A 26,810-nucleotide genomic window follows, 5' to 3' on the forward strand; every position below is an offset into this window, starting at 1 on the left:
GAGGGGTGGGGGGACCCAGGATAGATGGGAGTTTTGCAACAAAGGGCAGGTAGTCTGAACATCAAAAGATTATTGTTAATTAAAGAAAACCAGGGACTTCCCTGGTGTTCCAGTGGCTAGGGCTCCGCGCTCCCAATGCAGGGGGCCCGGGTTTGATCCCAGGTCGGGGAACTAGATCCCGCATGCCGCAAGGAAGATCGCACATGAGGCAACTTGAAAAAAAAAAAAAAGATCCCACATGCTGCAAGGAAGATCCCGCATGTGGCAACGAAGAGCCCTCGTGCTGCAACTAAGACGCAGCGCAGCCAAATAAATAAATATTAAAAAAAAATAAAATAAAAAATAAAACCAGATATCTCAAGTTAAGGCATTCAGTACTTTTCTGTGTATGGGAAGATGCAAGAGTCTGGGCTCACTGAGATCATTCCTTTGATACACAACCTCAGCTATCTGGGGCCAGTATCCCGTGTTTTCACATCCTGAGTTTCCTCAGGGCTCACCGTAGGGAGTGGCTGCAGTCTGATGGCTGCTAGATGGCAGGTGTTCTTTCCTTCCTAAGTCCGCTTAGGACTCACCAGCTCACCACTGGCTGTGGCTGCAACTGCTGATGAACTGTGACATATAGCGGTCAATATTCCATTGATCACTTCTGTCACCTCAGGATCTGTGACCCCCTGCATAACTTGTCAAGGAAGCCAAAGCATTTCTGGAACTCATGGACACCACTGTGCATGTAACCACCTAGAGATGGTCTCGTCAACCCCAGCTCCCAGCCTCCCCAGACCCCCACCACTCAGTAAGGTCCAAAATCCTTAGCTCCACACTCAGACCCATCCTCACCCTTATCCACATTTTCCAGCCACCAACTTTCCCTGCATTGTGACCCGCCCCCCAGCATGTCCACCAGCCCTGTCTTCAGGACCAGGGTCTCTGATCACCTCCCCCCCTCGCCCCCGCACACACACACCCCAGGGAGAATTTACTGTACAGCTCTCTCTCCAGCCCTCAGCCGGCTGGATTCTGGTTCCAGTTAGGAGCTCTGCTGGACTGTGACCCCTCAGGGACCACATGGATTCTCTCCTAGGCTTTCCAACTAGCAAATGGTCCTGAGTGAATAGGAAATATTTTCCCTTACTTGTCCTAGACTAGCCACTTTCAGAGACTCAAAGGATGCACACTACAGTGCCTTTATTATAGGATTTAGCACCCCAAACATCCCCTTGGGGTACTTGATCCTCTCCAGGCTCAATCGTCTATAACCCTTCCTCACCTGGGGGGTTCCTCATGTTCCCAATTTATACATTCATTCCTTCACCCATACAACAACTATTAAGGCTGGCTCATGCCAGGCAGGGTGAGGACCCCAGGACACAGTGAGAACACGGTGGACGCAACCCCTCCTTCCAGGAGGACATTAAACCACTAAATAAAGAGTCACCCCACCTTTAGGCCTACGGTACTGGTCAGTGAGGACCCACGGGGTGCCCCGCTCGCTGGGGCAGCTCCTGGGCCTTCGCCAGCTCCTGGTCCCGCGCAGGGGCAGGGGTGGCCATGTGGACTGTCCAAGGGTCGCGGTTCCACCACCCACGTGTCAAGCAGGGCCGGCTCCGCTCCCTGCGACGCGGCCCCGGGTGTAGCCCGAGATTTTGAAGGTCGTTTGGCCACAGCCCCCGGGTTCCCCAGCCACTCGGCTCACAGCCTGCGCCGGGCGGGCGGGGACGGCTTTCCCCGCGCGGCGGCGGCGGCGGGAGCTGAAGGTCAATTCCGACCACCTTCGGGATCCAGCCAGCCCGCCGGAAGTCCTGCGGGCGGGGCGGGGCGGGGCGGGGCGGGGGTCTGGCCGCTGAAGGGCGGAACCCGGAACTCTGGCGTCCCTAGGCTCCGGCGCGTCTTAGCTGGATGGAGAGACGGCCGCCTTGAGACCGCGGGACGCGAGCGATGGGTGAAGGTTCCCAGTCCGGGGCCCCCGAGACCGGAGTGTGATGGGGGAGGCCACGTGGGCGCTTCCATCCGCCCACCCACTTACTTGGGACCGCGGGGGGGAGGGGCTCGCCGCCCTCCTGGCGGTAGCAAGTCCTGCGTCCGCAGCCTCTGGAGCAGGCCGAGCCACACCGGCGGTGGGGGGCGCGGGGGGACGGGGGGGGCGGGGACCTGGCCTCACTTGACCTCCCAGGGTTCCGGGAGCCCCAGGTCAGAGAGGCAAATTCGCGGGCGTCTGGGGGTAGGCAGGTCTCAGGCCCGGCCGGGAGAGCCTGAAGGGTGAAAATGTTAGCCCTGGGCGACGGAGGAAGCAGCCCTGACTTGAGCAGGCCGGAGACAGTGTAGTGCCCGGTGGTCGGGACTGGGGCCTGGGGTCGTGCCGCCCGCGCTAAATCCTCGCTCCGCCCCATTCTCTCTGTGTGACCTGGAGAATGGCCTGCACCTCCCTGTGCCTCAGTTTCTGGGTTTGCGAAGGGACAGAAAAGGAAACTGAGGGTTGAGAGGTTTTACTAACTTGCTCAAGGTCACACAGCCAGCAAGTGGCAGAGCCCAGGCCTAGCTAACCCCCCAACCTATTCTAGAAAGTTCTGCTGTGAAGCCCTCCCAAGGTTTTCCTCACCCAGTGGACCCAGCTTAGCTTTCCTCATCTGGCTCTCTCCCCATAACCCCCGGGGGCAGCGCAGGCAGCTGAGCCCCCTGGGTAGTGCCAATGCTCTGGACACACTGGGTGTGGATGAGGGGCTCCGGAAGTGCAGGCTCCATGAATGGTCGCTCTGTGTTTCAGGTCTAATCTCAGAGCTGAAGCTCGCTATGCCCTGGGGCCACATTGCTGCCAAAGCCTGGGGCTCCCATAAGAGCCCCCCAGTTCTCTGCCTTCACGGGTGGCTGGACAATGCCAACTCCTTTGACAGACTCATCCCTCTTCTCCCAAAAGGTGGGCGTGAGGCTGAATGGAAGCCAAGGGGTGAGGCAGTGGGACTGCAGGAGAATCAGGAAGGGGAGGTGGCTGACCTAGACGCCTTCCCCTACCCTTTCCCTCTGTCTCAGACTTTTATTACGTTGCCATGGATTTCGGGGGTCATGGGCTGTCATCCCATTATAGCCCAGGTTTCCCGTATGACCACCAAAACTTTGTGAGTGAGGTCCGAAGGGTTGCAGCAGGTGAGTAAGAGACAGAGCCTGTATGTTCATCTCTGTGTGTTGTGGGTGTGTGTGTGTGGGGGGGGGTGCTCTGGGACATGCCCTCATCCTTGGAGTTGGTTGTGGTGGCCAGGAAACAACGCTGGCTTGGGCGTGACTTGAGGTCTGGCCCCAGTTCTGCCAGGAATTCATGGGTGACTTTGGGAAAGCTGGAGAGAGCTGGCAAGAAGAGCTCGCTTCTCCCTGCGAGTTCCACCCCTGCTGTGGAACTGGGACTCCTTTAAGTGGGTTTCCTGAGTGGGGCATCCCAGATGCTGGGGAGGGATTTCCAGAGCACAGCGACTGCAGGACAGAGGGTGCGGGGAGGCTGGGCCCATCCAGACCTGGCTCCGTGTGTTTTCAGCCCTGAAATGGAACCGTTTTTCCCTCCTGGGCCACAGTTTTGGTGAGTACGCTTTGGCCAAGACCTGACTGGTCTTGGGCTGTGGGGCTGTGAGGAAGGGAGGGGAGTTGGTACACAGGTATCTTTCCCTTGCACTTCTGGAACCGCAAGGAGAGATGGAGGGGGTTCATCAGACATTGACCCTTGGGCACCATGCCCTCTGGCCTCAGGTAGCTCCCCAAGGACACGTGGCCCCGTAGATAGCAGTCTCCGGATCTGACGAGGGAAACAGGGTCATGTCTGATGCAGGGAGCCCGTGGCCCCAGAGAGGGAGCCTCAAGTTTGATAGTGAATGCAGAGCCCGGCCTGCTGGTGGGGGACAGGAGCCTGGCCCCTGGCTCGGGGCTGGCTCGACCCCTGGGAAGGAGTTTTAGAAGGACTTTGAGAGCTGGGGAATATCAGCTAACTACTCTTTTGTCCCCCCAGGTGGCACTGTGGGTGGAATGGTGAGTAGATTACAGTGACCGTCCCTGCTCGTGCTCCAGGTGGGGTGGGGAGAGCAGGACGACGAAGGGGAACTTGCCTGGAAAGGGGAGTGCCTCCTCACATCGGGAGTTCCAGGCAGCGTTTTAGTGACTGTGCCAGCTTCCTTTGTAGTCCCGTGATAATCACTGTTGTGAGGGCATTCCTGATGGAGTTAAGTGTTCCAACAGTGCCCATCTCCTCCGTCACAGAGAACCCTGGAGTCCAGCCCAGGGTCGGGAGCTTGATGCTGAATGCGGACTGGGAGTAGGGGAGAGAAGGGTGCCCTGAAGGGATAGGAGATTCTTGCTGGCCTCTTGGGCAGCACCCTTTCCCTAGCCTAAAACACCGGTGTCCCCACAGGAAAGTGAGTCCCTTTCCCTGCCTACTCTCCCCTTCATCTTTCCCCTTTTGTGTCACATTATAGTTTTCCTGTATCTTCCCTGAGATGGTGGATAAACTTGTCTTGCTGGAATCCTCGCCATTTATCCTGGAAACTAACGTAAGGACAGGGCTTTTCATGCATGCTGTCGCTGGGGAAGACCTGGGTCCGGTCCCAGGTAGTGCCCTCAGCCCTGCCTCCCTCAGTGGGGCGGGAGGAGGTGGCAGAGGGTAGACAAAGGGCCTCAGGGCCCCCCCCCCCAGAGGACAGGGTTATGCTACTTACACCCTAGGAGTGGGCAAGGAACAGGGCGTGTGGGCCTGGGTCATCCTTGGGAACCCTGTGTGTGGCCTGGAGTCTGCAGGATGCCAGGTGGGTCACGAGGCGGCAGGGGTGAGAGAGGTAGAAGCAGTGGGTTGAGGAAGCTCTGGGGGCGCACGGTTGGGTGCGCCCACCTGCACTTGTGCTCAGTCAAGTACCTTTGAGCTGTGCACACACTGCACAACTGCACACAGTAGACCTGAGTGTGGACCCGTGGGAAAAGTGCTGACCCCTCTCGCCACCACCACCAATGACAACAACCAGTGCTAACTCTGCATCTGAGTGCTGGCTCTGCCGTTTCCCTGCTCTGTGACCCTAGGCAGGTCACTTTGCCTCTCTGGGCCTCAGTTTCCTCACCTGTAAAATGAGGAGGTTGGAGTAGAGGACTGTGGAGGTGCCCTCCAGCTCTGACAGGTGGTCATTCTGTTCCCGAGGGCTCAGCCTCACATGGGTCCTTCATCAGTTTCAGTTTTCTTGTCCATAAAATGATCACAGATTCCATAAGGGCAAGAACCATAGCTGTCTCTTTACCACCACCTGCCGAGTCCCGGCACACCGTAAGTGCTTGATAAACGTGCGTTGCATGAGCAGAGAGCTCGTAGGTTACTGTGAGGATTCACTGAGACAGCGGTGGCTGCCACTCTTGCTTCTTTACTGGTTTCACCCACTGAGTTGACACACACAGTGCCCCCAGGGGCTTCCTCCATCTTCAACCTGATCCGTCCAGCTGTCCCAGGCCTCAGGCAGGGCTGGGATGGCTGTGACCGAGGCAGTCACAGGGCTAACTGGCAGGGACTGATCCCATGCCGCCGCCCGCTGGGTCAGAATGCATCTTGGGCCAGGCGGGTGTGCAGCTTTGGGGCTCTTGAGGGTGGAGGGTGGGGCTGGGCGAGGGAGCAGGCCCCTTTGCGTGCGTGCAGCTGGGAGCCCCGCCCTGCCCACCCAGCAGAACCCATGAATCCTTAGGAACTGGAGAACATGCTGAGCTACAAGCGGAAAGCCATAGAGAACATGCTGCAGGTGGAGGCCTCCAAGAAGCCCTCTCAAGTGGTCAGCCCAGAGGAGATGCTGCAGGGGTGGGTGCCGGCGGGTGAGACTGGTAGCGTCAGAGGCCTGGGGGAGCTCTGGACCACGGAGGGAAGAGATCTCTGGGGCACGGAGGAAGCTTCCTTCTCCTACTGGCAAATCCACAGCAAGCCTGCTTCTCCCTGTGCTCACCTGGCGCTCCTTAGCCGCCCCAGCTGGGGCTTGAGCTGCGTTCTCCCCACCCCTCCGCATGCTCTCTGCCCCCCTCTCCACACACACACACACCCACACCGATGCGAACATCCCCATCGGTACAGGCCTGTGTCCTAGTGGGGTAGCCTTTTCCCTGCCCTCCTCTCCTTTCATCTGGCCTCCCCTGCCCCAAGGCATCCAGTGTCCTCCTTGTCTCCCCCAGGTTCCTGAAGAACAACAGTCATGTGGGAGAAGAGTGTGGGAAACTCCTCCTGCAGAGAGGAACCACACAGGTGGCCACAGGTAAGGGACTCGCTGTCCAAGGCCGTTGCTTATTGGCACTGTGCTTACTGAGGAATGATGATGGCTAGGCTTTATGGCTGCTTGCTCTGGCCCAGGCATGATACTTAGTGCTTTACAAAAAGTATCTCCTTTAGCGCTCCTACTGCCCTATTTTCATCCCGTTTAAAGCAGGGGAAACTGAGGCTCAGAAGGGCCAAGCGGCTTGTGCCAGGTCAGGCGGCTACTGCCTATCCTGGAAAGCCACGTCCTGCGGGGAGCTTGGTCAGGGGTCTTGGGACTAAATGTTGGGGTGCAGCACAGCCCTGCTCTGCTGATCCTGTGTGGTGGGTGCCTGGTGTCCGAGGCTAGGCTTTGAGGACTCCCGTGGGGCAAGCGACTTTGAAGGTGGTTTTCAGAATGGAGAAGTGGAGGTGGGGGCACCTTGGCTTCAGGGCAGCATCAGCCCTGTGTTTTCTACACTTTATCTCCCAACATATTCATTGAAGAAACCTTTTACTCGGAGTCCGCTCTGTGCCCAGCCCCTTGCGAGGCTGCAGGAGCATGGTGAACCAGAGCAGACACCCGCCCTCTCCTGGTGGCCCAGTACCCGGCCAGCACAACTCCAGGGGGCGCCACCCACAGGCGCCCTTGCTGGCAGCGACTGCCCCAGGAACTCAGAGATTGTGGGCAAGCTCCTTCCCACAGTCAGACTCCCTGGTCTTCTTAGGTGACTTCAGTTTGTAAAGAACCAAACGAGGCAGGGGTCAAAACCCCAAATGCCTGTGGGAGCTGAATAAGTTGTGAAATTATGCCGGCTGCTGGGAGTGGGGCCGTGAGAAGTGGTGGGGATTGTGGCACTGAGACCGTGCGCCCTGCAGGAGGGCGGCTCCCAGGGCTTATCACATGGGAACTCGGGGCTCCTGTGGCCAGAATTTCTAGCTGCTCAAAAGGAGCCAGAGGTCTGCTGTGCTGTAATTTTTTTTTTGGCTGCACCACGTGGCACGCAGGATCTTAGTTCCCCAACCAGGGATCGAACTCGTGCCCCCTGCAGTGGCAGCGCGGAGTCTTAACCACTGGACCGCCAGGGAAGTCCCTGCTGTGTTGTAATGTTTCTCAAAAGTTGCCAACACACCATTAGGTCAAGTGGAATATACCTAAGGGGGTTGGAGACCCGTTCTTGTCTTGGTTACCGTCTCTGAGCGTTTGTCTGGCCCTTCCTGCAAATCCATCATGGAGGAGGGAGGTCGATGGCAGAGGGCGTGGGCCCCAGCTTCCCTGATGTGCTGGTACAGATGGCGGGCCAGAGGGGCCCCCGTGCAGAAGTGGGCTAATCCAGAATTAGACGTGCACCTGGCCTGGGAAGCCGATTTGGCCAGCCCAGGGTCACATGAAACAGTGAGCAGACGTCCGCTAAGCCACTTGTCAAGGGGGTGGGCAGAGGAGGTGGGAGGGGTGGGCAGTGGGCAGGCGGCTGGATCGTTGTGTCGGGCCCAGCTATTCCGCAGCAGTGTGGCCCTTTGAGGCCCGGGGTTAACCTAAAAGAAGACCAAGCAGGCTCCCAGACCCAAGTGGGCGGGGTGACAGCGGGGGAGCCGGCATTCCAGGACCCTCCTGAGCCCGTTCCCTCAGGCCCCAGAGCCTCCGAGAGCCCCCATTCCGTTCTGGAGCTGCACACACCTCCGTCATCCAACCCCATACCCCCCAACTCTGAATTCCTTCCCTAGGGCTGCCGTCACAAAGTCCCACAGATGGGGCAGCTTCAACAGCAGACATTTACGTTTACTGTCTCACTGTTTCAGAGGCCAGAAGCCAAGGCCAGAGTGTTGGCAGGGCTGTGACAGGCTGTCCGTGCCTGTCTCCTGGCTTCTGGTGGCCTCAGGTGTTCCTTGGCTCATGTGTGACCCTCTCCCCACGTCTTCACAGAGTGTGAGGTGAGAGCGCTTTGGAAAAAACGGGGTAAGGGGCTCAGGATGTTCAGTAGAAGGGCCTGGGTTGGCCTTGTGGAGAAGGTGACTCCTGAACCCCATGATGCAGATGAGCTGCCGGCAAGGGCTTGGTGCACGAGCTCCATCAGGCTTGTGGGAGAAACGAGGCCGTGAGCCAGGGCAAGGAGGGAGGCCAGCTCCTATCTTATCTACCTCTTATCTGCGTTCCCATCACAGCCCTGGCCCAGGCCTTCGAAATGAGGTCAACGTGTTAGCGTTAGCGTGAAGGAGGGAAGGTCCAGCTCCGGGTGGGGTTAATGACCAAGGACTGTGTGTTGTCAGTATCCACGGCCTGCAGCCGGCCCACCATGGGGGTGCTCAGACCCTGTCACAGGCTGGGCTGCCCTGGGGCTGTGGGCATGATTTCTTTTGACTTGCGCAGTTTAAACACAACAATTTGGCACGAGGGGGATTTTGAATAGGTTGCTCATATTTAGAATAGAGAGAGTTTATGTAAAAATGGAGATTTCCGGTTTCTTTTGAAAAATGGCAACACCTGGCAGCACATTCTGCCTTCCGCATAGGCAAGAACAGCTGCGCGGAGACCCTGCTGTGTGCGAGCGGGCGCTGCACCCACTCTGCCCAGCCTCTGCGGTGAGTCCGTGACCTTGGCAGGTCCCAGCAGAGGAAGCGGGTGGTGCACCCACCATCCTGATACCTCCCGGTATCCACCAACATAGAGGCTCTCCAAACTCAGAGATTTTTATGGGGGCTTTATCACATAGGCGTGAATGATGGTTAACCCAGGCTCTAGCCGCTCTCCCTTCCCCGAAGGGCTGGGCTGGAAGTTCCACGTTCCTAATCATGGCTTGATCTTTCTGGTGACCAGCCCCCATCCTGAAGCCATCAAGAACCCACCAAGGGTCACCTCATTAGAACAAAAGACACTCCTATCGCTCAGGAAATTCCAAGGGATTTAGGAGCTCTGTGTCAGAGATCAAATGTTCGGACAAAAGATGCTTCTTGCACTTTCACCACTTTAGGAAATAACAACAGTTTTTAGGAGCTCTGGCTAGGAGCCAAGGACCAGGACTAAAATATATGTTTTGTTATATCACAGTGTCACAGTCCCTAACTGTTGGCAGGGAAGTGGGGAGTCTATGGTCCTGATAATATCTCCTGCGTTCAAGACCATTTCATTTTTTAAAATTATTTGTTTAATTATTTATTTATTAATTTTTGGCTGCGTTGGGGCATTGTTGCTGCGTGCGGGCCTTCTGTAGTTGCCGCGAGCAGGGGCTACTCTTCGTTGCGGTGTGCGGGCTTCTCATTGCGGTGGCTTCTCTTGTCGTGGAGCACGGGCTCTAGGCGCACAGGCTTCAACAGTTGTGGCACGAGGGCTCAGTAGTCGTGGCTCGCAGGCTCTAGAGCGCAGGCTCAGTAGTTGTGGTGCACGGGCTTAGTTGTTCCACGGCATGTCGAATCTTCCTGGACCAGGGCTCAAACCCGTGTCCCCTGCATTGGCAGGCGGATTCTTAACCACTGCGCCACCAGGGAAGCCCCTGGACTCCTTATTTAAGTGACATCTGCGCTGGCCCACTGGTCTGAGAAACACCATTCCTGCCCTCATAAAGGTCATTGTCACAGGAGAGGCAGACAGAAAAGCAGCCAGCTGCGGGAGTGCCTGGGGCCACGTCAGGATGTGTCAGGTGGAAGCAGGCTTGAAAAGAGCTGGAGGACTTGACCACAGGGAGGAGCAATTCTTAGGGCAGAGAAAACAGCATGATGGGGGTCCCTAATACCTGGGGGGTCACCCCACCCCCAAGAAAACCCCCTTTTTAAGTCTTTTCACATCCTCTCAGCACCTGAAACCCAGGCCTGGAGGAAGGAGGAGGGCAGTGAGCCTGGGAGCAGGGGCACCCAGGGGTCACCCCTGGTCCTGTACATGCAGCAGGGCCAGTCATCTGTGCAGGGAGGTCGTGGCCGGAGCTGAAGGCAGCCCAGAAGCCTCAGCCGCGGTTTGATCAGGCTGAGATGATCTAGTAGTGTGGAAACCAGAAAACCTTCCAACGACATGGTCCTTCTAAGTATTTTGAGTCACAGATGCCGAAGAACCTCTATCAACAATTAGCTGTGGGGCTTCCCTGGTAGCGCAGTGGTTAAGAATCTGCCTGCCAGTGCAGGGGACACGGGTTCGAGCCCTGGTCTGGGAAGATCCCACATGCCGCGGAGCAACTAAGCCCGTGAGCCACAACTACTGAGCCTGTGCTCTAGAGCCCACGAGCCATAACTACTAAGCCCGTACACCACAACTACTGGATCCCACGTGCCTGGTGCCCGTGCTCCACAATAAGAGAAGCCACTGAAACAACGAAGAGTAGCCCCCGCTCGCCGCAACTAGAGAAAGCCCGCGCACAGCAGCAAAGACCCAACACAGCCAAAAATAAATAAATAAAATAAATTTAAAAAAAAAACAGCTGTGAATTAAAAAGAGACCAAACCCCTTGTTGTCCTGGAAGATATGATCTAGCAGAGGGTAAATGATAGAGTGCATTAGAAAGTGCCGGGAGGGACTTCCCTGGTGGTCCAGTGGTTAAGAATCCACCTTCCAGTGCAGGGGATGCGGGTTTGATCCCTCGTCGGGGAACTAATATCCTACATGCCACGGGGCAGCTAAGCCTGCGCCACAACTACTGAGCCAACATGCTCTGGAGCCCGTGAGTCACAACTAGAGAGAAGCCTGCGCACCACGATGAAGATCCCAGGTGCAGCAGCTGAGACCCGATGCAGCCAAATAATAAATACTAAAGAAAGAAAGAAAGTGCTGGGAGTTACGGAGAGAAATAAATCAGCGGGGGATGGAGGGGCTCTGGTAAGATGTTTGTGGGTGTAAAGGGGAGGTCCAGGAGGCCTGGCTGGGATGGTGGCATTTGAGCAAAGGTGTGTAGGGAGGAGGGAGCAGCCTTGCTTCTCCTGGCCGGCACGTTCTCCTGGGGTGACCCACGTCACCGTATCATCTCCCTTTGTCACTCCCTGCGCTGCTCACATCAGGCAGCCTCCAGGGTCTGAGATTCTGTGACCTCCCTGAGACCCTGCAGCCCTTTTTTTTGTTTATTTTTAGTATTTATTTATGCATGCATGCTGCGCCGGCTCTTAGTTGCGGCACATGGGAGTTTCGTTGTGGCACACGGGCTTCTTAGTTGCCGTATGTGGACTCTTAGTTGCGGTACGTGGACTCTTAGTTGCAGCATGCAGACTTTTAGTTGTGGCAGGCATGCGGGATCTAGTTCTCCGACCAGGGATCGAACCCGGGCCCCTTGCATTGGGAGCACAGAGTCTTATCCACTGAACCACCAGGGAAGTCCCCTGGCAGCCCTTCCTTGAGGAGACATTGCCCAGGCGGGAACTGCTGGGTGTCCATCCTCATTAGGTGAGGCCAAGTTGCCCCCACTGGGACCGTGGCAGAGAACCCAGCTGGAGCTGGGACGACCCAGGCCTCTCAACCCCTCCAGCCTTTCTTTTTTGGCTCGATTTCTCTCCAACAAGTGAGGATGCAATCCTTAGCTCTTAGGCACTTCCTGGTGCTTAAAGATCCGAGTGAACATTTTAAGGTTCTCAGAGATGAGACTACGATGCCGGGTGGGTAATTGTCCCACCACCATCATTCTGTGCTGCCCTCTGGGATGGCCGGGGAGGCACCTGCATGGGCGTTCCTGTCCGTGGCAGGGTAGCTGTGGGCAAGCTCTGCTCTGGCTGAACCCCAAGAGGATATTGGGGGTGGTCTCTGCAGGTCCAGGCTGAAGAAATGAGCCCTGGCTGCACGGGGCCCAGGGTCCCAGGGGAGCCGAGCTGAGTTCCCCCCGCCCCCCGCCCCCTGACAGGCGGCGCTGAGGCCATGTCTCCATGCTTCCTTCCAGGTCTGTTTCTGAACAGAGATCGGAGGATCACTAGGGTGAGTGCTGCTGTCTTCCCACCCTTCACAGTGTGCCTGTCAGCTTTTTTCTTTTTCTTTTTTTATGGTAGTAAAATATACATAGTACGATATTTATGCTATATGTAAATTCTGTGCCCAGTAATCCCAGTCCTAGATATGTACCCGGCAACAGTGTGTGCTGTGCGCTCCATAAGACATGTATGAGAACATTCCTGGCAGCTTTATTCATCATAGCCCCAAAAGAGGAATCACCCAAATGTCCATCAACAATAGAATGCATAAACTGTTACACATTCATACAATGGAACACCACACAGGAATGAAAAAAGCACAGTTACAGAGCAAAAGAAGCCCAAACCAAAAAAGAACACAATGATTCTATGTATATGAAGTTCAAAAAGTGGCAAAATTGATCTAGGGGGGTGCCCTTGGAGAAAACCCCTGAAGGGAGCCTGCTGGGTGCTGAGGGGTTCCAGGCCTTCATCCGGGTCATGGCTGCACGGCCGCATCCGTATGTCAAAGGCCATAATGGACTGACACCCAGGTCTGTGGACTTTGCTGTAAGTTATACTTAAATTACAAAAGAAAAATACAGATCTGAGGATGTAAGTGGACTAGGAAAAGGAGGTCAAAGGAGAGATGGAGAGGAAGAGAAAAAAGAAGCCAGAGGGACTTCCCTGGTGGTGCAGTGGTTAAGAATACACCTGCCAATGCAGAGGACACGGGTTTGAGCCCTGGTCCGGGAAGATCCCACATGCCACGGAGCAACTAAGTCCGTGCACCACAACTACTGAGCCTGCCCTCTAGAGCCCGCGAGCCACAACTACTGAGCCCACGTGCCACAACAGCTGAAGCCTGCGCGCCTAGAGCCCATGCTCTGCAGCAAGAGAAGCCACCGCAATGAGAAGCCCGCACACCTCAACGAAGAGTAGCCCCCGCTCGCCGCAACTAGAGAAAGCCCGCGCGCAGCAACGAAGACCCAATGCAGCCAAAACATAAATAAATTAATTTAAAAAACGAGGCTGAGAAGCTGGGGTAGGAGGAGGTGAGGGGCAGTTCACGCCTGAGCTGAGTCCTGGCACCACCTCCTGTTAGCTGTTGACTGTGACATAAGGACTTAGCGTTTCTGATCCTTTGGGGAGGAGATAATGTGTGACGTGTCTGGGTCCTCAGTAAATGCTCATTCATTGGGCCTCGTGGTTGATAGGGGAGCCTCTGCTTCTGGAAAAGCCCCTGAGGTCACTGTGGCCCGAGGAGCAGGAGGTGGCTGGGAGGGGTTAGTGCAGAACGACGACAGTAAGTGGCTGAGCAGGCAGCTGTGTGCCTGTGTCTTCACAGGAGTCGCAGCTTCATCGTGATGCTGTAGCACAGCGCGACAGTCCGTCCGTATGGGAGCTCTCTTGAATTAACCCGCTCAGTACACGCTCACTGAGCCCGCCTCTGTCGCGCCGTGTGCCGAGAGCTGTGAACACAGAGAAAATCCTGAGAGCTGCTGCCCTCAGAGGCTTCTTGGCCTAGAGCGGCACAGTCCAATAGAAGTATAATGTGAGCTCGTGTTAATGTCACGTCTTCTAGTGGCCGTATGAACAGTGAAAACAGGTGAAATCAACTTTAATAATATTTTCTAACTCAGTGTATCCAAGGTGTTACCACTTCAGCATGTAATCAACATAAAAAATTATTGAGATATTTGACATTGTTTTCTTATACTAAGTCTTCGAAATCCAGTGTGCAGTTTACACCTACAGTGTGTCTCAGGCTGGACTAGCCCCATTTCAAGCTCTCAGTAGCCACAGATGGCAGATGGTTACCGTGTGGACAGTATAGACCTCTTAAATGGTCGTAAGACGGGGAGGTCAGGGCTGTGATGGAGGCCAGCAGTGGCTGCGGGGACACCAAGGTGCACTCTTTCTGCACTGTGGCCTAAGCAGGTTTCTTTCTCATGGAAACAGTCGGTGGAGGTAAGTGGGCTGTGCTTGCCGAGAGTCCAGAGACCAGGCTGGCTGGGCAGCGTTACAGGGTAGCCCGTGGACCAGGAAAGGAGGTGTGGAGGGGCCACGCCTCAGTCCCAAACCTAAGCCCAGAAGTAGCCCAGGTCACTTGTCTGCATTTAGTTGCATGGCCACACCTGGCTGAGGGGAGTCTGGGACATGTCTAGCTGGGCAGCCATGAGCCCAGGAAGAGGGAGAACAGATTTGGAGGTGGAGGGGGGGGAAGTCTCTGGCCTGAGGGAGTTAAAGCCCTCTGTTGAGGCAGTGATACGGTTGGGCAGTGGGCTTGGTCCTGGTTAGGTGGCGGAAGGGGCCCCCACTGTTCCCAAGAGAGACCGGTTTCTGCCCCCGCAATGCCAGAGCCTTGTGGTGAGAATTCTCTGGGGTTTTGTCTCTGCAGCCAGAGTATTACTTCAATTTCATCAGCAGGGAGCTGTTTGTGCATTCCATCAGGAAGCTGCAGGCCCGCGTCCTGTTCATCAAGTAAGTCTGAACCAAGCGCCCCAGACAGACGTGAGTGCCAGGAATCTCCAGGTCTCCTGGTGTGAGACCTCTCCACCATCTTTCTTGGGCAGCCCCCCGGCCGCTGGTGTGTGGAAGGCAGGCAAGGCAGTGGGAGGGCTTGGGCAGCTGGGGATGGGAAAGGACCGCACCACACTTTTCAGCAGGTGTCTGTATCTGTGGGGGGCACGCCCAGGTAAGGCAAAGAGACTGGCAGACACTGGAGTCTGGCCCTTGCCCTCCCCAGTCCTCCAGCCATCCCGGGTCCCTGACATCCCCAGGCCTACACTGCTCCTGTCTGTCCTCCCTTCCCCCACCTGCTAGCCAGAAGCCATCCACTGCCTCTGGGTGCCACAGCACGGTGAACATCCTTTGGTGTGGCTTAGGTGCCACCACCCACTCCACTGCAGCCATCCTGGACTGGCAGGAACTGTGACTTCCAGGGACACATCTGCCGAGCACAGGGGTTTAGAAGGCATGGACTCGATAGGGGCAGATCCAGACCACAGTGAGATACACTGCACACCCCTAGGATGGCCAGACTCTCAAAGTGAGATAACAAGTGTTGGTGAGGATGCGGAGAAACTAGAACCCTTGCATGCTGCTGTAGGATTGTAAACTTTTTTTTTTTTTTAAATGGCTGCATTGGGTCTTCGTTGCTGCGCATGGGCTTCCTGTAGTTGCGGCGAGCGGGGGCTACTCTTCGTGGCGGTGCGCGGTCTTCTCATTGTGGTGGCTTCTCTTGTTGCAGAGCACGGGCTCTAGGCGCTCGGGCTTCAGTAGTTGCGGCGCGTGGGCTCTAGGGCATGCGGGCTTCAGTAGTTGTGGCGCACGGGCTTAGTTGCTCCACGGCATGTAGGATCTTCCCGGACCAGGGCTCAAACCCATGTCCCCTGCCTTGGCAGGCAGATTCTTAACCACTGTGCCACCAGGGAAGCTCCTGGTATTGTAAAATGGTGCAGCCGCTTTGGAAAAGTCTGGCAGTTTCTCAAGCCATTAAATTACCATGACCCCGCAGTTCCACTCGTAGGTGTTTCCAGCATCTGTGCACACAACAGCTTGTACTGATGGCACACAGCAGCATCTTTCCTAATCGAATGAATAGTGTTGGAGGCAACCCATATGTCGTCCATCAATGGACAGATAAGCAAAACATGCTCCATCCATACAACGGACTACAGTGACAAGCGGAATGAAGCACTGATACACTATGACATGGACGGACCTTGACAACATTAGGCTAATTGAAGGAAGCCAGTCACAGGAGTCCAGGGAGCGTATGAGTCCATTCACATGCAAGTCCAGATAGGGAAACATACAGAGACAAGGCCGATCAGTGGTTGTGTAAGACGGGGAGCTCTATGTGGAAACTGTAGGTGCGGGACTTTCTGTTGTTGTTGAGGTGATTAATTATGTTCTAAAATTGACAGTGGTGATGCTTGCACAACTCTGAATATACCAAAATCCATGGAATTGTACACTTTAAATGGGTGAAATTATCTCCATAAAGCTGCTAAAAGAGAAAGAGAATGCACGGACTCTGAGCCCGTTCAGATCCCAGCTCTGCCATTCAGTGGCTGTGACCATGGCCAGGTCCCCTGAGATAAACCTGAATTGCTTCACTTGAGCAGGCCTCAGTGAGCTGTGAGTGCCTGCAGGGACTGAATAACTCAATCCTGAATTAAACCTGGGCTCCAAGGGACCCAGCTGTGGGAAGATTGGAGGGACGCCCAGGCCGGTCTCAGTCTCAGAGCCTGGAGCCCGGGGCTGGGGGAGAGCATGCAAGGAGGTGGTCCCAGATGAACCTTTCTTCTCGTTTCCCAGAGCAACCCAAGGGTTTTACGACCTGAGGAGAGAGAATGATGCCAACACGGAGCTCGTGCTATTCGTGACCAGCTCACTGAGATCCACCCTGAAAGAGGTGGGTACGCCGGGCTCAGGGCAGCTGGGCTGCAGGAGGGGCTGCCAGGCTGCCCCGGGCTCCAGCTCACCCATCTCTTCTCTTTTCTTGCACTGGGACCTCTGGTCTGGCCCTAGGTCTAACAGGTGACCCCCAGGAGCTACCAGGCCTCACTCCCTGCTGCGGTCCCTGGAGACCTGGGGGTCACATGAATCAGCACAGAAAGCAGACTTCTCATTGGCAGAATCGCCTGGCTTTACTGTCCTCACATACTCCCTGCGCCACACCCAACTCAGCACCGCCACGATTTCCTAGGGTCCCACACGGGAACAGATGACCAGTCTCATCAGTGGGTGCTGGCCTCCCAGTTGGAGGGCTGGGACGTGTGCTGTGACTTTGCCCTTTGCCTGGGTTCCTGGGAGCACCTGGCATTTTATGACCATCATCCACCATAAACACCTGACCCTGGGGCCTGTGCAGACGACTGGGTGTCACTAGAGGGAAGCCCGTGTGGCTGGCTGGCCAACTGCAGTGCCTTCCTGCCTTGTCGGCCTTTCTCCCGAGCAAGGGCGAGTTTGAAAGGCTGATGGTCTATTCCTTTTGCAAGTGGACCTTATAAGATGCTCAGAACCAGCAGCAGCCCCGACTACCAGCCCCCTCCCCAGCCTAGCTCTACAACTTCAGCTCAGAATGGCCTAGAACCCCAGGGTTTGGGCTCTTCCCTCCCAGACAGGCCTTTCTCACTGGTTTTGAGCCAGGCCCTGACACCCCCCAGGGGGTGCTGTGACTGACTGGGGCCCGCGAGGCCACGGGTCAGGCATTGCCAAGGCTCCTATGGTGGACACTTGGAACCACTGGGAGGCAGCAGGCCATGGGAAAGCCCCAGTGCGCCAGAGGGGCCTGCAGAGCCCTCCACTGGGTCACCTCACCACGTGTCCCCTCCCTTCCCCAGAGGTTCCAGTACGAGCAAGTCCCCGGCAACCACTACGTCCACATGAACCAACCCCAGCACGTGGCTGGTATCATCAGCTCCTTTTTACAGAGCAAGGAGAGGATCCCAGCCCACCTGTAGCCCTGGGCCAGGGGCTACAGACGCCTGCTCAGCCCCAGACTCCCAGCTCCCAAGCCCAGGCCAGGCGTGGTGGGGACAGGGCCCCCTGGTCCTGAAGACCAGCGTGGCCGGAAGAGAATCCTGTGGCAGAGCTGGGGGGGGGGGGGACGGCGGGGGGGATACAAGATTCTGACGCTAACATCTGTGACTTCAAGGGGGAGACGGTGTCTGGGTGTGGGAGTTACCTGTTTTGTGACTGGGTAGCAGGCAGAGGGAGGGGCTGGGATAGGCCCACTGGCCTTTTGTAGCCTTCTCTTGCCGCCCAGCTGGATGAAAAATAAAATGTTCTTGTATTCTTTCTGCGTTTGAGGCTGTCTCACTGCCCATGGGGCTTCTCCGTTAGGCGGAAGGGAAGAACACAGCAGACACTTAGCCCTGAGAGGAGAGTCCAGAGACAGGGTGGGGACAGAGCCCATGACAGGGAAGGAGCCACTTCCTGGGCCAGTGGCTTCCGGAGTCCAGGTCCTTGCGCCGGGCCCCAGGACTGCCGAAGCACAGGAGCCAAGGGGTGACACTGTCCTGTACCCCACATCACGTGGGCTCAGATCTCTGGGGCTGACGTGTGGTCCCTCAGCCTGGGCACGGCCGCTGAGATGAGTGTTGCAGGCCCTGTGTCCTCGCTGGCCACGCACTGCCACCCAGTCCCCACCCCTCTCCACAGGGCCCGTGGGGGGGTGAGGCTCAGTAGGGTCGGAACTTGCGCTGGGCCCGCATCAGCTCGATCCTCTGCTTGTCCTCCTGGAACTTCTTGCGCAGCTGCGCGAGATCTGGGGCGAGAGGGGGTAAGACGAGACAGGGCCGGGATCAGACAGGCCGGGCGGAAGCTGCCCCCGCTGCCCCCCACTCGCGAGGGCAGCAGCCCCTCCCTCAGTCCCCACTCCCCGCTGGGGGCGCTCCGCACGGCCGCCCCCCTCCCCCGTCGCCTCTGCGGTGGGAACGGGAACCAGACTGCAGCCCAGTTGGAGGGCAGAGGCTGAAGTGGAGCAGAAGGGACACCCGAGGTTTCAGGCGGAAAATTCACCAGGTCGAAGAGAAAGCAGAGAAAGCCAAAAGGCACTTGCCCCCTTACTACCCCGCCTCCAACACGCCCCCCAAGGTGAAGGAAGAAGGTTCTGGGGCTGCTGGGAGACCCCCGGGACACCTCTCCCAGCCCCTCCTCACGGCAGCTATCAGGCCGGGGGCGCGCGTCAGGAATAAGGGGCCTCCACCCCAAGACTGCCACAGAATTCACGCGGCTACTCCGGTCACCGAGGGTGACCGGGTCGGGACGCCGGGTGTGGGGTTTTGAGCCCAAGGGAGGGGAGGCTGGTGGAGGCCCGTCAGGCGGGGCCAGAGGAGCGCAGAGCGAAGGAGCGGTGGGCACGGTGTGGGCAGGAGCAGTGAGGCAGGTGAGGGCGCGGTGTGACCGGGCGGCGGGGTCAGGGCCTCCCCCGTGCAAGGCCAGGACCCTCTCCCGGGTCCACGGGGAAGCCATCCTGCCAGCAGGAGACCAGGCAGCCCGGGCCGCGAGCTCGGCATCATAGCCCCCGAGAGCAGCCACAGGTGGTCAGGGGCTCCCTCTGCGTGTGGCCACCCTCTGCGTGTGGCTCCTTGCCGGAGGCTGACAAGGGCCTGGAGGTGGGGCTACATCCCAGGTGCCTGTGCAGCCTCAATACCCAGAAGCACCCGCAGCTGCCTCGGGAGCAACAGGGAGCCCACGACACGGGGACGCTGCCAGGCTGGGACCGTAACCCCAGAGCCTGTTAGGAAGTCTGCGCCCAAGAACGCCCTACCCGCCCGCAGGCCTGGCGCCTGCCGTCAGGAGCTCCGTGTCTGGCCAGGGCTGGCAGAGCGGCCACAAGACCGCGTCCACAGCCTGGGCGCCCAGGGCAGGGGGCCGAAGGACAGGGGCCTGGAGCGCGCCCTTACGCTCCATCTTGGTCTCGCGGTGCTGCCAGGCATAGAAGTTGAGCAGCTCCTTGCGTGCACGCTTCCGCTTCTCCCTCTCCAGCACCCGCAGGCTGGCCGCCTCCGTCCTCGGGAGCACCGGCCGCCGGCCGCGGCGGGTCACCTTCACCCAGCCCTCCTCGTCAGGGACCCCTTCCTCCTCCTTGGCCTTAGCCTCCTCCTGCAAAGAACGTGGCCCTGGGATGGGCAGGTGCCTGGGAGCCGCCCTGCAGCCCCAGGAGCACCTCACCTCCCCCTCTCTGCTCTCCCTCCCATGCCCAGGACCGCCCTGGCCCGCACCCAGCACCGTGTGAGCGGCTGAGTGTGGGGGAAGGGCGGGGGGCAGACGTGCCAACGCTGCCTCCTCCTCCACCCTCGACCGTCCTTTCCCTAGAGACCATTCCGAGACTAGATGTTACCCAGCCAGGAGGCCCAGGGCTCAGCAGAGAGAGAGGAGCCTGGACTCTACCAGCTGCCCGTGTGGAAGCCCCACCTCAGCCATCTTCTCGTCGTACGTCTCCATGAACGTGTCCACCTCGACTCTCAGGGCCTCGGGGTCCGGCAGGGAGTCTGCGTAGTCTCTGATCCACTCTGAGGGAGGAGGGAGCGAGAGGGAGACGGAGTCCAGGCCCGCCCCTCGGGGCCCCGCCCAGGACCTTGCAGGCCAGGTGGGGTCTTCTTGCACAGGCCGCAGGGAGGGAGACTCGTGGGCCAGGGTTCGGGGCGTAAGCAAGCTGGGCCCTCACCTATGCCCACCCCGAGTGCCGAGCTCAAGCCTCCCACACCTGCTCTGAGGGCGAGGGGACACGGCAGACGCCAGCCCACAAAGCTCCCCTCCCCGACCCAGGGCCCAGGAAGGAGGCGCCCGCTGGCACCCGAGGTACTGACTGTGAATGCCGCTCTTCACAGGGTGACTGTCTGTCGAGACCAGCAGAGGGCCCTTCAGGGCCAAGGCAGCTGACACCCCACGTGGCTTCTGGAACACCACGTAGGCCACCTGGAACCCCTGGGAGGAGGAGAGATGTCAGTGCCGGGAGGCTTCCCATCCTCCCAGCCATCCCAGGCCTGGCCCAAGGGCTCCCCCCTGCCCTCAGCCTGACTTGTCGCGGGGCCGGGGGAGATGTGCTGGGCTGTTCCTGAACGTGAAGGTAACCAGGAGGTTGTTCTAATCCAGGGGAGGGGCGGCCACACTCCTAGTTATGCAACTTCTGCTAAAAATGACCCGATCCCACCTCTTCACCAGGGAGAGGTGAGACACTCAGGACTTTTGTTCCAGGTGTGGGAGGGACTCAGGGAAGAGCGTGTCTCCCTGGGCCAGGAGTGGACAGACAGATGGGGCGCTCACTAGTTCAAACTCCACTAAACGGGAGGAGGTGTGGACTCAAGGCACACAGGGAAACGAGGCCCAGGCCACCAAGCCTAAGAAAGAATCGACCTCAATGCGGGACGCAGCGGGTGGCTCAGGGAGGCCCCTTGGGCAGTGAGCAGAGATGCCCCTGAGCTTTCACCCAGGACAATGGAAAGAGCCAGACAGGACACGGCAAATCTGGGAAAGGAGTGGAAGCTGTTTACCTGACAGCCCTCCTAGACCACACCGGCCAGGACTGGCCTGAGCACAGGGAACGCTTACAAGTCCCACTGCCACCCCTGACACCACCTTCCCCTTACACACTGGGGACACTGCCCTAGCCCGACCCACACCATCATTCAAGCAGACCCCAGTAGTGGAGGCTCACAGGAACTGGCTTGGGGTGAAAGAACTTTGACTTTGGCTCCTTTGGGCTCTCAGCAAGATCTGGCTTCTCCTGTAACTCCACCGACTGGACAGGGCCGCAGGGGGACAGCAGGCGGGACAGGCACTCCTGCCGTGGCCGGAGAGAAGCACAGTATGAGCGGCTACAGGGCCTTTCTGGAGCCTCCCTCTGCCCTGGGCAGCACTGCCAGGGGACCGGGGCCCAGAAGGTCTCGGAGTCCAACCTGGGGGCCTGCACAGACGGCCTGGGCAAGCCACCACCTCCTCAACACAGAGGTCACAACCCCGGCCCCCCACGGCCCCAGACAGCAACCTTGTGAATTTTCATGTTCAAAGCTGTGGGTAAAAAGTCCACTGGCCGGGGACTCGGGAGGGAGGACACAGAGGTGAGACAAAATTCAGGTATAAGCTTTTTGGTTTTATGACAGGACCCTGCTAGAAGCACGTGCCCAGGATACGCTTGGTCTGTTCCTGAAAGGGATTTCTCCGTTTGAAAGTGAATGATCCGGGACTTCCCTGGTGGCGCAGTGGTTAAGAATCCGCCTGCCAATGCAGGGGACACGGGTTCGAGCCCTGGTTTGGGAAGATCCCACATGCTGCGGAGCAACTAAGCCCATGCACCACAACTACTGAGCCTGCACTCTAGAGCCCACAAGCCACAACTACTGAAGCCCACGCGCCTAGAGCCCGTGCTCCGCAACAAGAGAAGCCACCGCAGTGAGAAGCCCGCTCACCGCAACTAGAGAAAGCCTGCGCGCAGCAACAAAGACCCAACGCAGCCAAAAATAAATAAATAATAAAATAAATTAAAAAAAAAAAAGTGAATGACCCGTAAAATAGGAGTGGGTTCTCAACTTTTTAAAAAAATTATTACAAGAACAGGTGGGGACATTTTTACTTTTATTCTGAGTACTCTGATTTTATACGAAAACCAACTAAGTTTTACTACCTGAATCAACCATTTAAAAAGAGTTAAATCTGGGAATTCCCTGGCTGTCTAGTGATTAGGGCTCCATGCGTCCACTGCAGGGGGCACGGGTTCAATCCCTGGTTGGGGAACTAAGATCCCACATGCCGCGAGGCACAGCCGGGGGAAAAAAAAAAAAAAGAGTTAAATCTACTCCGTTGGAATCAGGATGCTGGTTATCCTTGGTGGGGGGAGGGGCATGACGGGACTTCTGGGGGTGCGGGTGATGTTCTGTTTCTCCACCTGGGTACTGATGCCACAGGTTTACTCAGTTTGTGAAATGCAGTGAGTGCTACACTTGGGTCCAGGCCCTTCTCCATACATACACTAGTCTTCAGGAAAGGTTAAAAATGACACCCTCTCCTCTCACTGTTACTTTGTCTCTTTAACTGTAGAGGAATCGTTTAGAAATTAGTATTTCTTTTCTGTAAAAAAAAAACATCGAAAATCCAGCAATTCCCTTAATTTCTCTTCTGTAAAATAATGAAATACCAAATTTAACAGCTTTTGTGAAAAAAAATTAACAGACATGTCTGCCTAGTAGACTCAGAGGTAATTTTATTTTCTTCTACTTTTCCTATTTTTTACTATGGACATGTATCAGATTTTTATTTTTTTTAACATTTATTTATCTATTTGGTTGTGCTCGGTCTTAGCTGCGGCACGAGGGATCTTCGTTGTGGCATGCAGACTCTTAGTTGCAGCATGCGGGATCTAGTTCCCCAACCAGAGATCGAATCTGGGCCCCCTGCACTGGGAGCACGGAGTCTTAACCACTGGACCACCAGGGAAGTCCCGTCCCTCAATTTTTTTAAAAAAAAGACAATGATTATGTTGTCAGATGTCACACAAGTAGTTGGCACAACTTTCACAATACTCAAGAAAAATGTTTGAGAACATGTGTCTCTGTCTTCGTATGGAATTATGGTAGACAGAGACAGTTATGCATCGATCACTTTAAGCAACAGAACATTTCAGCTGTATTATTAACAGTACCTGCAATGGACATGTATCAATTTTATAATCAGGGGAAAAAAATACATAACTCAAACAATTCTGGGTAACATACAAAAAGCTCTGGGTTCCCTAGGGAATTATATTTTTTACAACACACCTTTAAAAGGCCAATCTCCTGTCACAAGAGAGGCAGCCTTACAGATACCACCCCTCAGGGCTTCAGTTAGCTGTTTCCACTGCACCACTAAGGACTTGGTGGGGGGCCCATAGGAGCCCAGCTCTGCCTGGAGCCCCCGCCCCAGGCTCAGGCTCCCTCCCAGACACCAGTTTACCTCTGTGCAGTACGGGGGCACATTGAGGACAAAAAGGGTCCGTTTCTGAGGCCAGGAAGACTTGGTGCCTTCTCGAACTTTGTGCTCTCTCACATAGAGGTAATGAGAAGACTGCTGCTTTTCAGAGAATTTGATGGGAATGGCTGGAAGGAAAATGGGGACGGGGAGGGACAGCATGAAAGTCAGGTTCAGGCTGTCCGTTTCCAGTCCTGTGTGTCTGTCTGTCCATCCATCCTTCACTGAGCCCTTCCCCTAGGCAAGGCCTGTGCAGGGTATTATGCAGGCTGGGAGGGTGAACAGATAATCTGCCCAGAAAGGGCTCCCAAGCTTGCAGGAGAGAGAATGTGAACAGGATGCGAAAGGAGAGAAGTTCCAACTCCGCTGCTCTTGGGGTAAACAGCCAAGTCCTTACCGTGGCCGCCTCTGCAGCCTCTTCTCACCCCACCCTCCCCCTCCACACCACATGCTGGCCCCTCCGGCCTCCTCTCTGTTCCTCCAATAAGCCAGGGCCTCACACACGCTCTCCCCTTCCTGAAACATCAACCCTCGTCCTTCCACCCATCCTTCAGGTTTTCACTTCACTTCCTCAGGAGAGCCTTACACGCCAGGTTAGATCCACCTGCTCTGCGCCTTCTTACCTTCTCTCACGGTCTCTATGTCTCTATTTGTGTGATTTTTTTTTTTGGCCACACCATGGCATGCGGTATCTTAGTTCCGCGACCAGGGATCGAACCCGTGCCCCCTGCAGTGGAAGCACGGAGTCCTAACCACTGGACCGCCAGGGGAGTCCCTTGTGCGATGATCAGGCCGATAGCTGGCATTCCCATAAACTTTAACCCTCATCAAGCTAAGGACTGTTCTGCTTTTCTCACCACCTTCTTCAGAACACAGTGAGGATACAGTTGCAACCCCTGCGCTCAGGAAGCTCACATGGCGAAGGGAGAAAAGGACAACAAGTAAGCATGTAACAAGGTCGTATCAAATAGGAAGGAAACACACAGAGTGCAGTAGTGCAGGGTGATGGGTGGCAGAAGCCTGAGGACAGGCCATCGATCGGGACCAGCTCTTCGAGGAAGAAACATTAAAGCTTAGACCAGAATGACAGGAAGCCGTGGAACAGCGCAGAGCTGTCTGAGGAAGAAGACCCAGTACGTTACAAAAACGCTGAGGGTGTAAAGAGCTTGTTGCCTCAGAGGAACAGAAAGACAGAGCTGTAGGTCAGCAGGAGCCAGGCTATGCGGGGCCACGCAGGTCAATGGTGGGAAGTGTGGATCTTGTTTTAGGTGCTAACTTTCGCCTCTGGAGGGAGTTCAGTGGGTATGGGCGTGTGAGGCAAGCTCTGATTTAAATCTGACTTTAGAAAGAACATTCTGGCTCCTGGGTGGAAAACGGAAGGCAGGAGAACCAGTGCGGAGGGCACAGGCCAGGTGAGCGCCGAGGGGGCTGGACTAGGAACTGCAAAGGGGAGCTGGTAAGCGGACGGGCGCACCTCAGGGGGAGAGTGTAGACGGACGCGGGTTCGCCCTGGGAGAGTGTAGACAGAGGTGGCTTCACTCAAGGGAAGCGTTAAGCAAACTAGGCTCGTCCCGGGCGAGTGGAGCCAGATGGGAACAGGGCGCCGCGCGGGTCCTGGGGGGCCCCGGGCCTCACAACCTTCCGGGCCTCATGTCCAACTGTGTGGCTGCTCCTGGGGGCCCAGAGCCACTGCCGACCCCGAGCCTCCTGCCGACGAAGCCTGGCCGTCCCCCGGCCCCGCGTCCCGCAGCCCCTCACCTGAGTAGCCCGGCGGACTCAGAATCCCCTTCTCAGACTCCCGCGCCGCACGCTTCCTCCCGCGCGCCACCATCTTGCCAACCGGAAGCCGCGGCGGCCGCTGGGAGTTGTAGTTCGGCTCAGGGAGCCGTTTCCGTGACGACGGCGCCGCCTGGGGCCCCGCCCCTCGGTTTCAGGCCCGCCTATCCCGGCCCCTACTCCCCGACCCCCCCGCCCACTCCCTCCCGCCGTCCTCCCAGGGCGCCACCTCCATTTGCTCGGATTAAAGTCTGCGCGTGAATGTGGGGGTAAATTCCGTAGAGCTGGGCCGCTCACGGGTGCGACCTCTACTTTCCGTTCATTCATTAATCCATTCCACAAATAGCAGTGGATACTCCTGGCACTGTCCTCAGCGCTAGAGATACAGGGGTGAAATAAAATAGAGCCTTCCCAGAGTTTATTTTCTAACGAGGGAAAGAAACTATGACCACAGGGACTTCTCTGGTGGTTCAGTGAGTAAAACTCTGCGCCCCCAATGCAGCAGGCCCAGGTTCAATCCCTGGTCGGGGAACTAGATCCCGCATGCATGTCACAACTAAAGATCCCGCATGCCGTAATGAAGACCCGGCGCACCCAAAAATAAACAAATAATTTGAAAAATTATAATAATAAAAAAGAAACCAGTAAACATCTAAGAAGCAACATATAAAGCACACGCATCAGTGCAAAGTGTGGGGAGTGTGGTGAGAGAAGGTGTTGTCATTTTAAATAAGACGAAGCCCTCATTGAAGTGACATTTGAACAAAATACTGAAGGAGGTGGGGGAGCAGGGCGTTCAGGTGAAGAGATTCTGGGCAGAGGGAACTGGCGAGGGGCCCTGAGGCTGGAGCCTACCTGGTGTGGTAGAGAAGTAGCAGAGAGCACAGGGAGCCAGAGGAAGAATAAGTCAGGGGGTAGGGGGCTTGATGGGTCAGGTAGGATCGGGTAGGCCACTGGAAGCACTTTAACTGTTACTCTAAGTGTGATGGGGGCCACTGTGGGATTTTGAGCAGAGAGGAGTCACTGTATTACAGTTAGACTGTGGGGGGCAAGGGCAGCAGCGGGGTTGTTTAGGACACCATCGCAATAATCTGGGGGAAAGATGATGGCTTGGTCACCAAGGAAGTAGTAGTGGAGGTGGTGAGAAGTAGTTGGATTCTGGGTATGTTCTGAATAATTCCAATGGGATTTGATGACCGGTCGGGTATGCAGTGTGAGAAAAAAGAGAGATCCAGGACTACTGCCAGGTTTCAGTGTCTGAGCAACTAGAAGAATGGTGTTGTCATTTACTGAGATGGGAAGACTGTAGGAGAGGTGGGCTTGGAGCAGGAAAGGGTGGGCAGATCTGGACTTTGCTGTGGACCACGTTGAGATGCCCATTAGACATCCCAGGGGAGAGGTCAGGTGGGCAGAGAGATATGAAACTGAAGATCACAGAAGAGGTCTGACTTGGGAAATACATGTGGGAGCTGGTGATGTACAGATGTTATTGAAA

The 26,810-nt window shown here is 56.5% G+C and overlaps 2 protein-coding genes across 4 annotated transcripts; one reads left to right on the top strand and one right to left on the bottom strand.

The window, feature by feature from the left end:
• Window positions 1-1,814: 1,814 nt before the first annotated feature.
• On the top strand, window positions 1,815-17,887 carry SERHL2 (serine hydrolase like 2). 3 transcript variants are annotated; one of them, XM_004279552.4, is made up of 12 exons: window positions 1,815-1,942; window positions 2,765-2,914; window positions 3,028-3,141; window positions 3,524-3,565; window positions 3,989-4,008; window positions 4,452-4,526; window positions 5,694-5,803; window positions 6,169-6,248; window positions 12,070-12,104; window positions 14,478-14,560; window positions 16,403-16,499; window positions 17,431-17,887. In XM_004279552.4, exons 1-12 carry the CDS (start codon window positions 1,939-1,941, stop codon window positions 17,548-17,550), a joined length of 930 nt encoding a protein of 309 aa, XP_004279600.1. In that variant the 5' UTR covers window positions 1,815-1,938; the 3' UTR covers window positions 17,551-17,887. The 3 variants fall into 3 exon arrangements, 2 of the variants coding, with proteins under 2 accessions (XP_004279600.1, XP_012392117.1); XR_007470180.1 differs by lacking the exon at window positions 17,431-17,887 and adding an exon at window positions 16,009-16,222 and having other exon boundaries at window positions 1,817-1,948; XM_012536663.3 differs by having other exon boundaries at window positions 1,821-1,948.
• RRP7A (ribosomal RNA processing 7 homolog A) lies at window positions 16,716-25,451 on the bottom strand. Its single transcript, XM_004279553.4, has 7 exons — window positions 25,298-25,451; window positions 23,525-23,667; window positions 21,252-21,377; window positions 20,404-20,521; window positions 20,009-20,106; window positions 19,498-19,696; window positions 16,716-18,356 (listed from the first exon to the last, which is right to left on the bottom strand). Exons 1-7 carry the CDS (start codon window positions 25,368-25,370, stop codon window positions 18,271-18,273), a joined length of 843 nt encoding a protein of 280 aa, XP_004279601.1. The 5' UTR covers window positions 25,371-25,451; the 3' UTR covers window positions 16,716-18,270.
• Window positions 25,452-26,810: the final 1,359 nt, after the last annotated feature.

The sequence above is a fragment of the Orcinus orca genome, chromosome 11, assembly GCF_937001465.1.
Source record: "Orcinus orca chromosome 11, mOrcOrc1.1, whole genome shotgun sequence".
Classification (NCBI taxonomy): Eukaryota; Metazoa; Chordata; class Mammalia; order Artiodactyla; family Delphinidae; genus Orcinus; species Orcinus orca.

Bases quoted from the DNA above. Each gene is read 5' to 3' on its own strand.
- SERHL2 (XM_012536663.3), top strand. The intron at 4,527-5,693 runs GTAAGGACAGGG...ATGAATCCTTAG, and splicing joins CATTTATCCTGGAAACTAAC to GAACTGGAGAACATGCTGAG. The intron at 5,804-6,168 runs GTGGGTGCCGGC...TGTCTCCCCCAG, and splicing joins CCAGAGGAGATGCTGCAGGG to GTTCCTGAAGAACAACAGTC.
- RRP7A (XM_004279553.4), bottom strand. From the start codon at position 25,370: ATGGTGGCGCGCGGGAGGAAGCGTGCGGCGCGGGAGTCTGAGAAGGGG. The intron at 20,522-21,251 runs GTGAGCCTCCAC...TCCTCCTCCCAG, and splicing joins TTCACCCCAAGCCAGTTCCT to GGGTTCCAGGTGGCCTACGT. The intron at 19,697-20,008 runs GTGGGGCTTCCA...CGTTCTTTGCAG, and splicing joins ACGACGAGAAGATGGCTGAG to GAGGAGGCTAAGGCCAAGGA.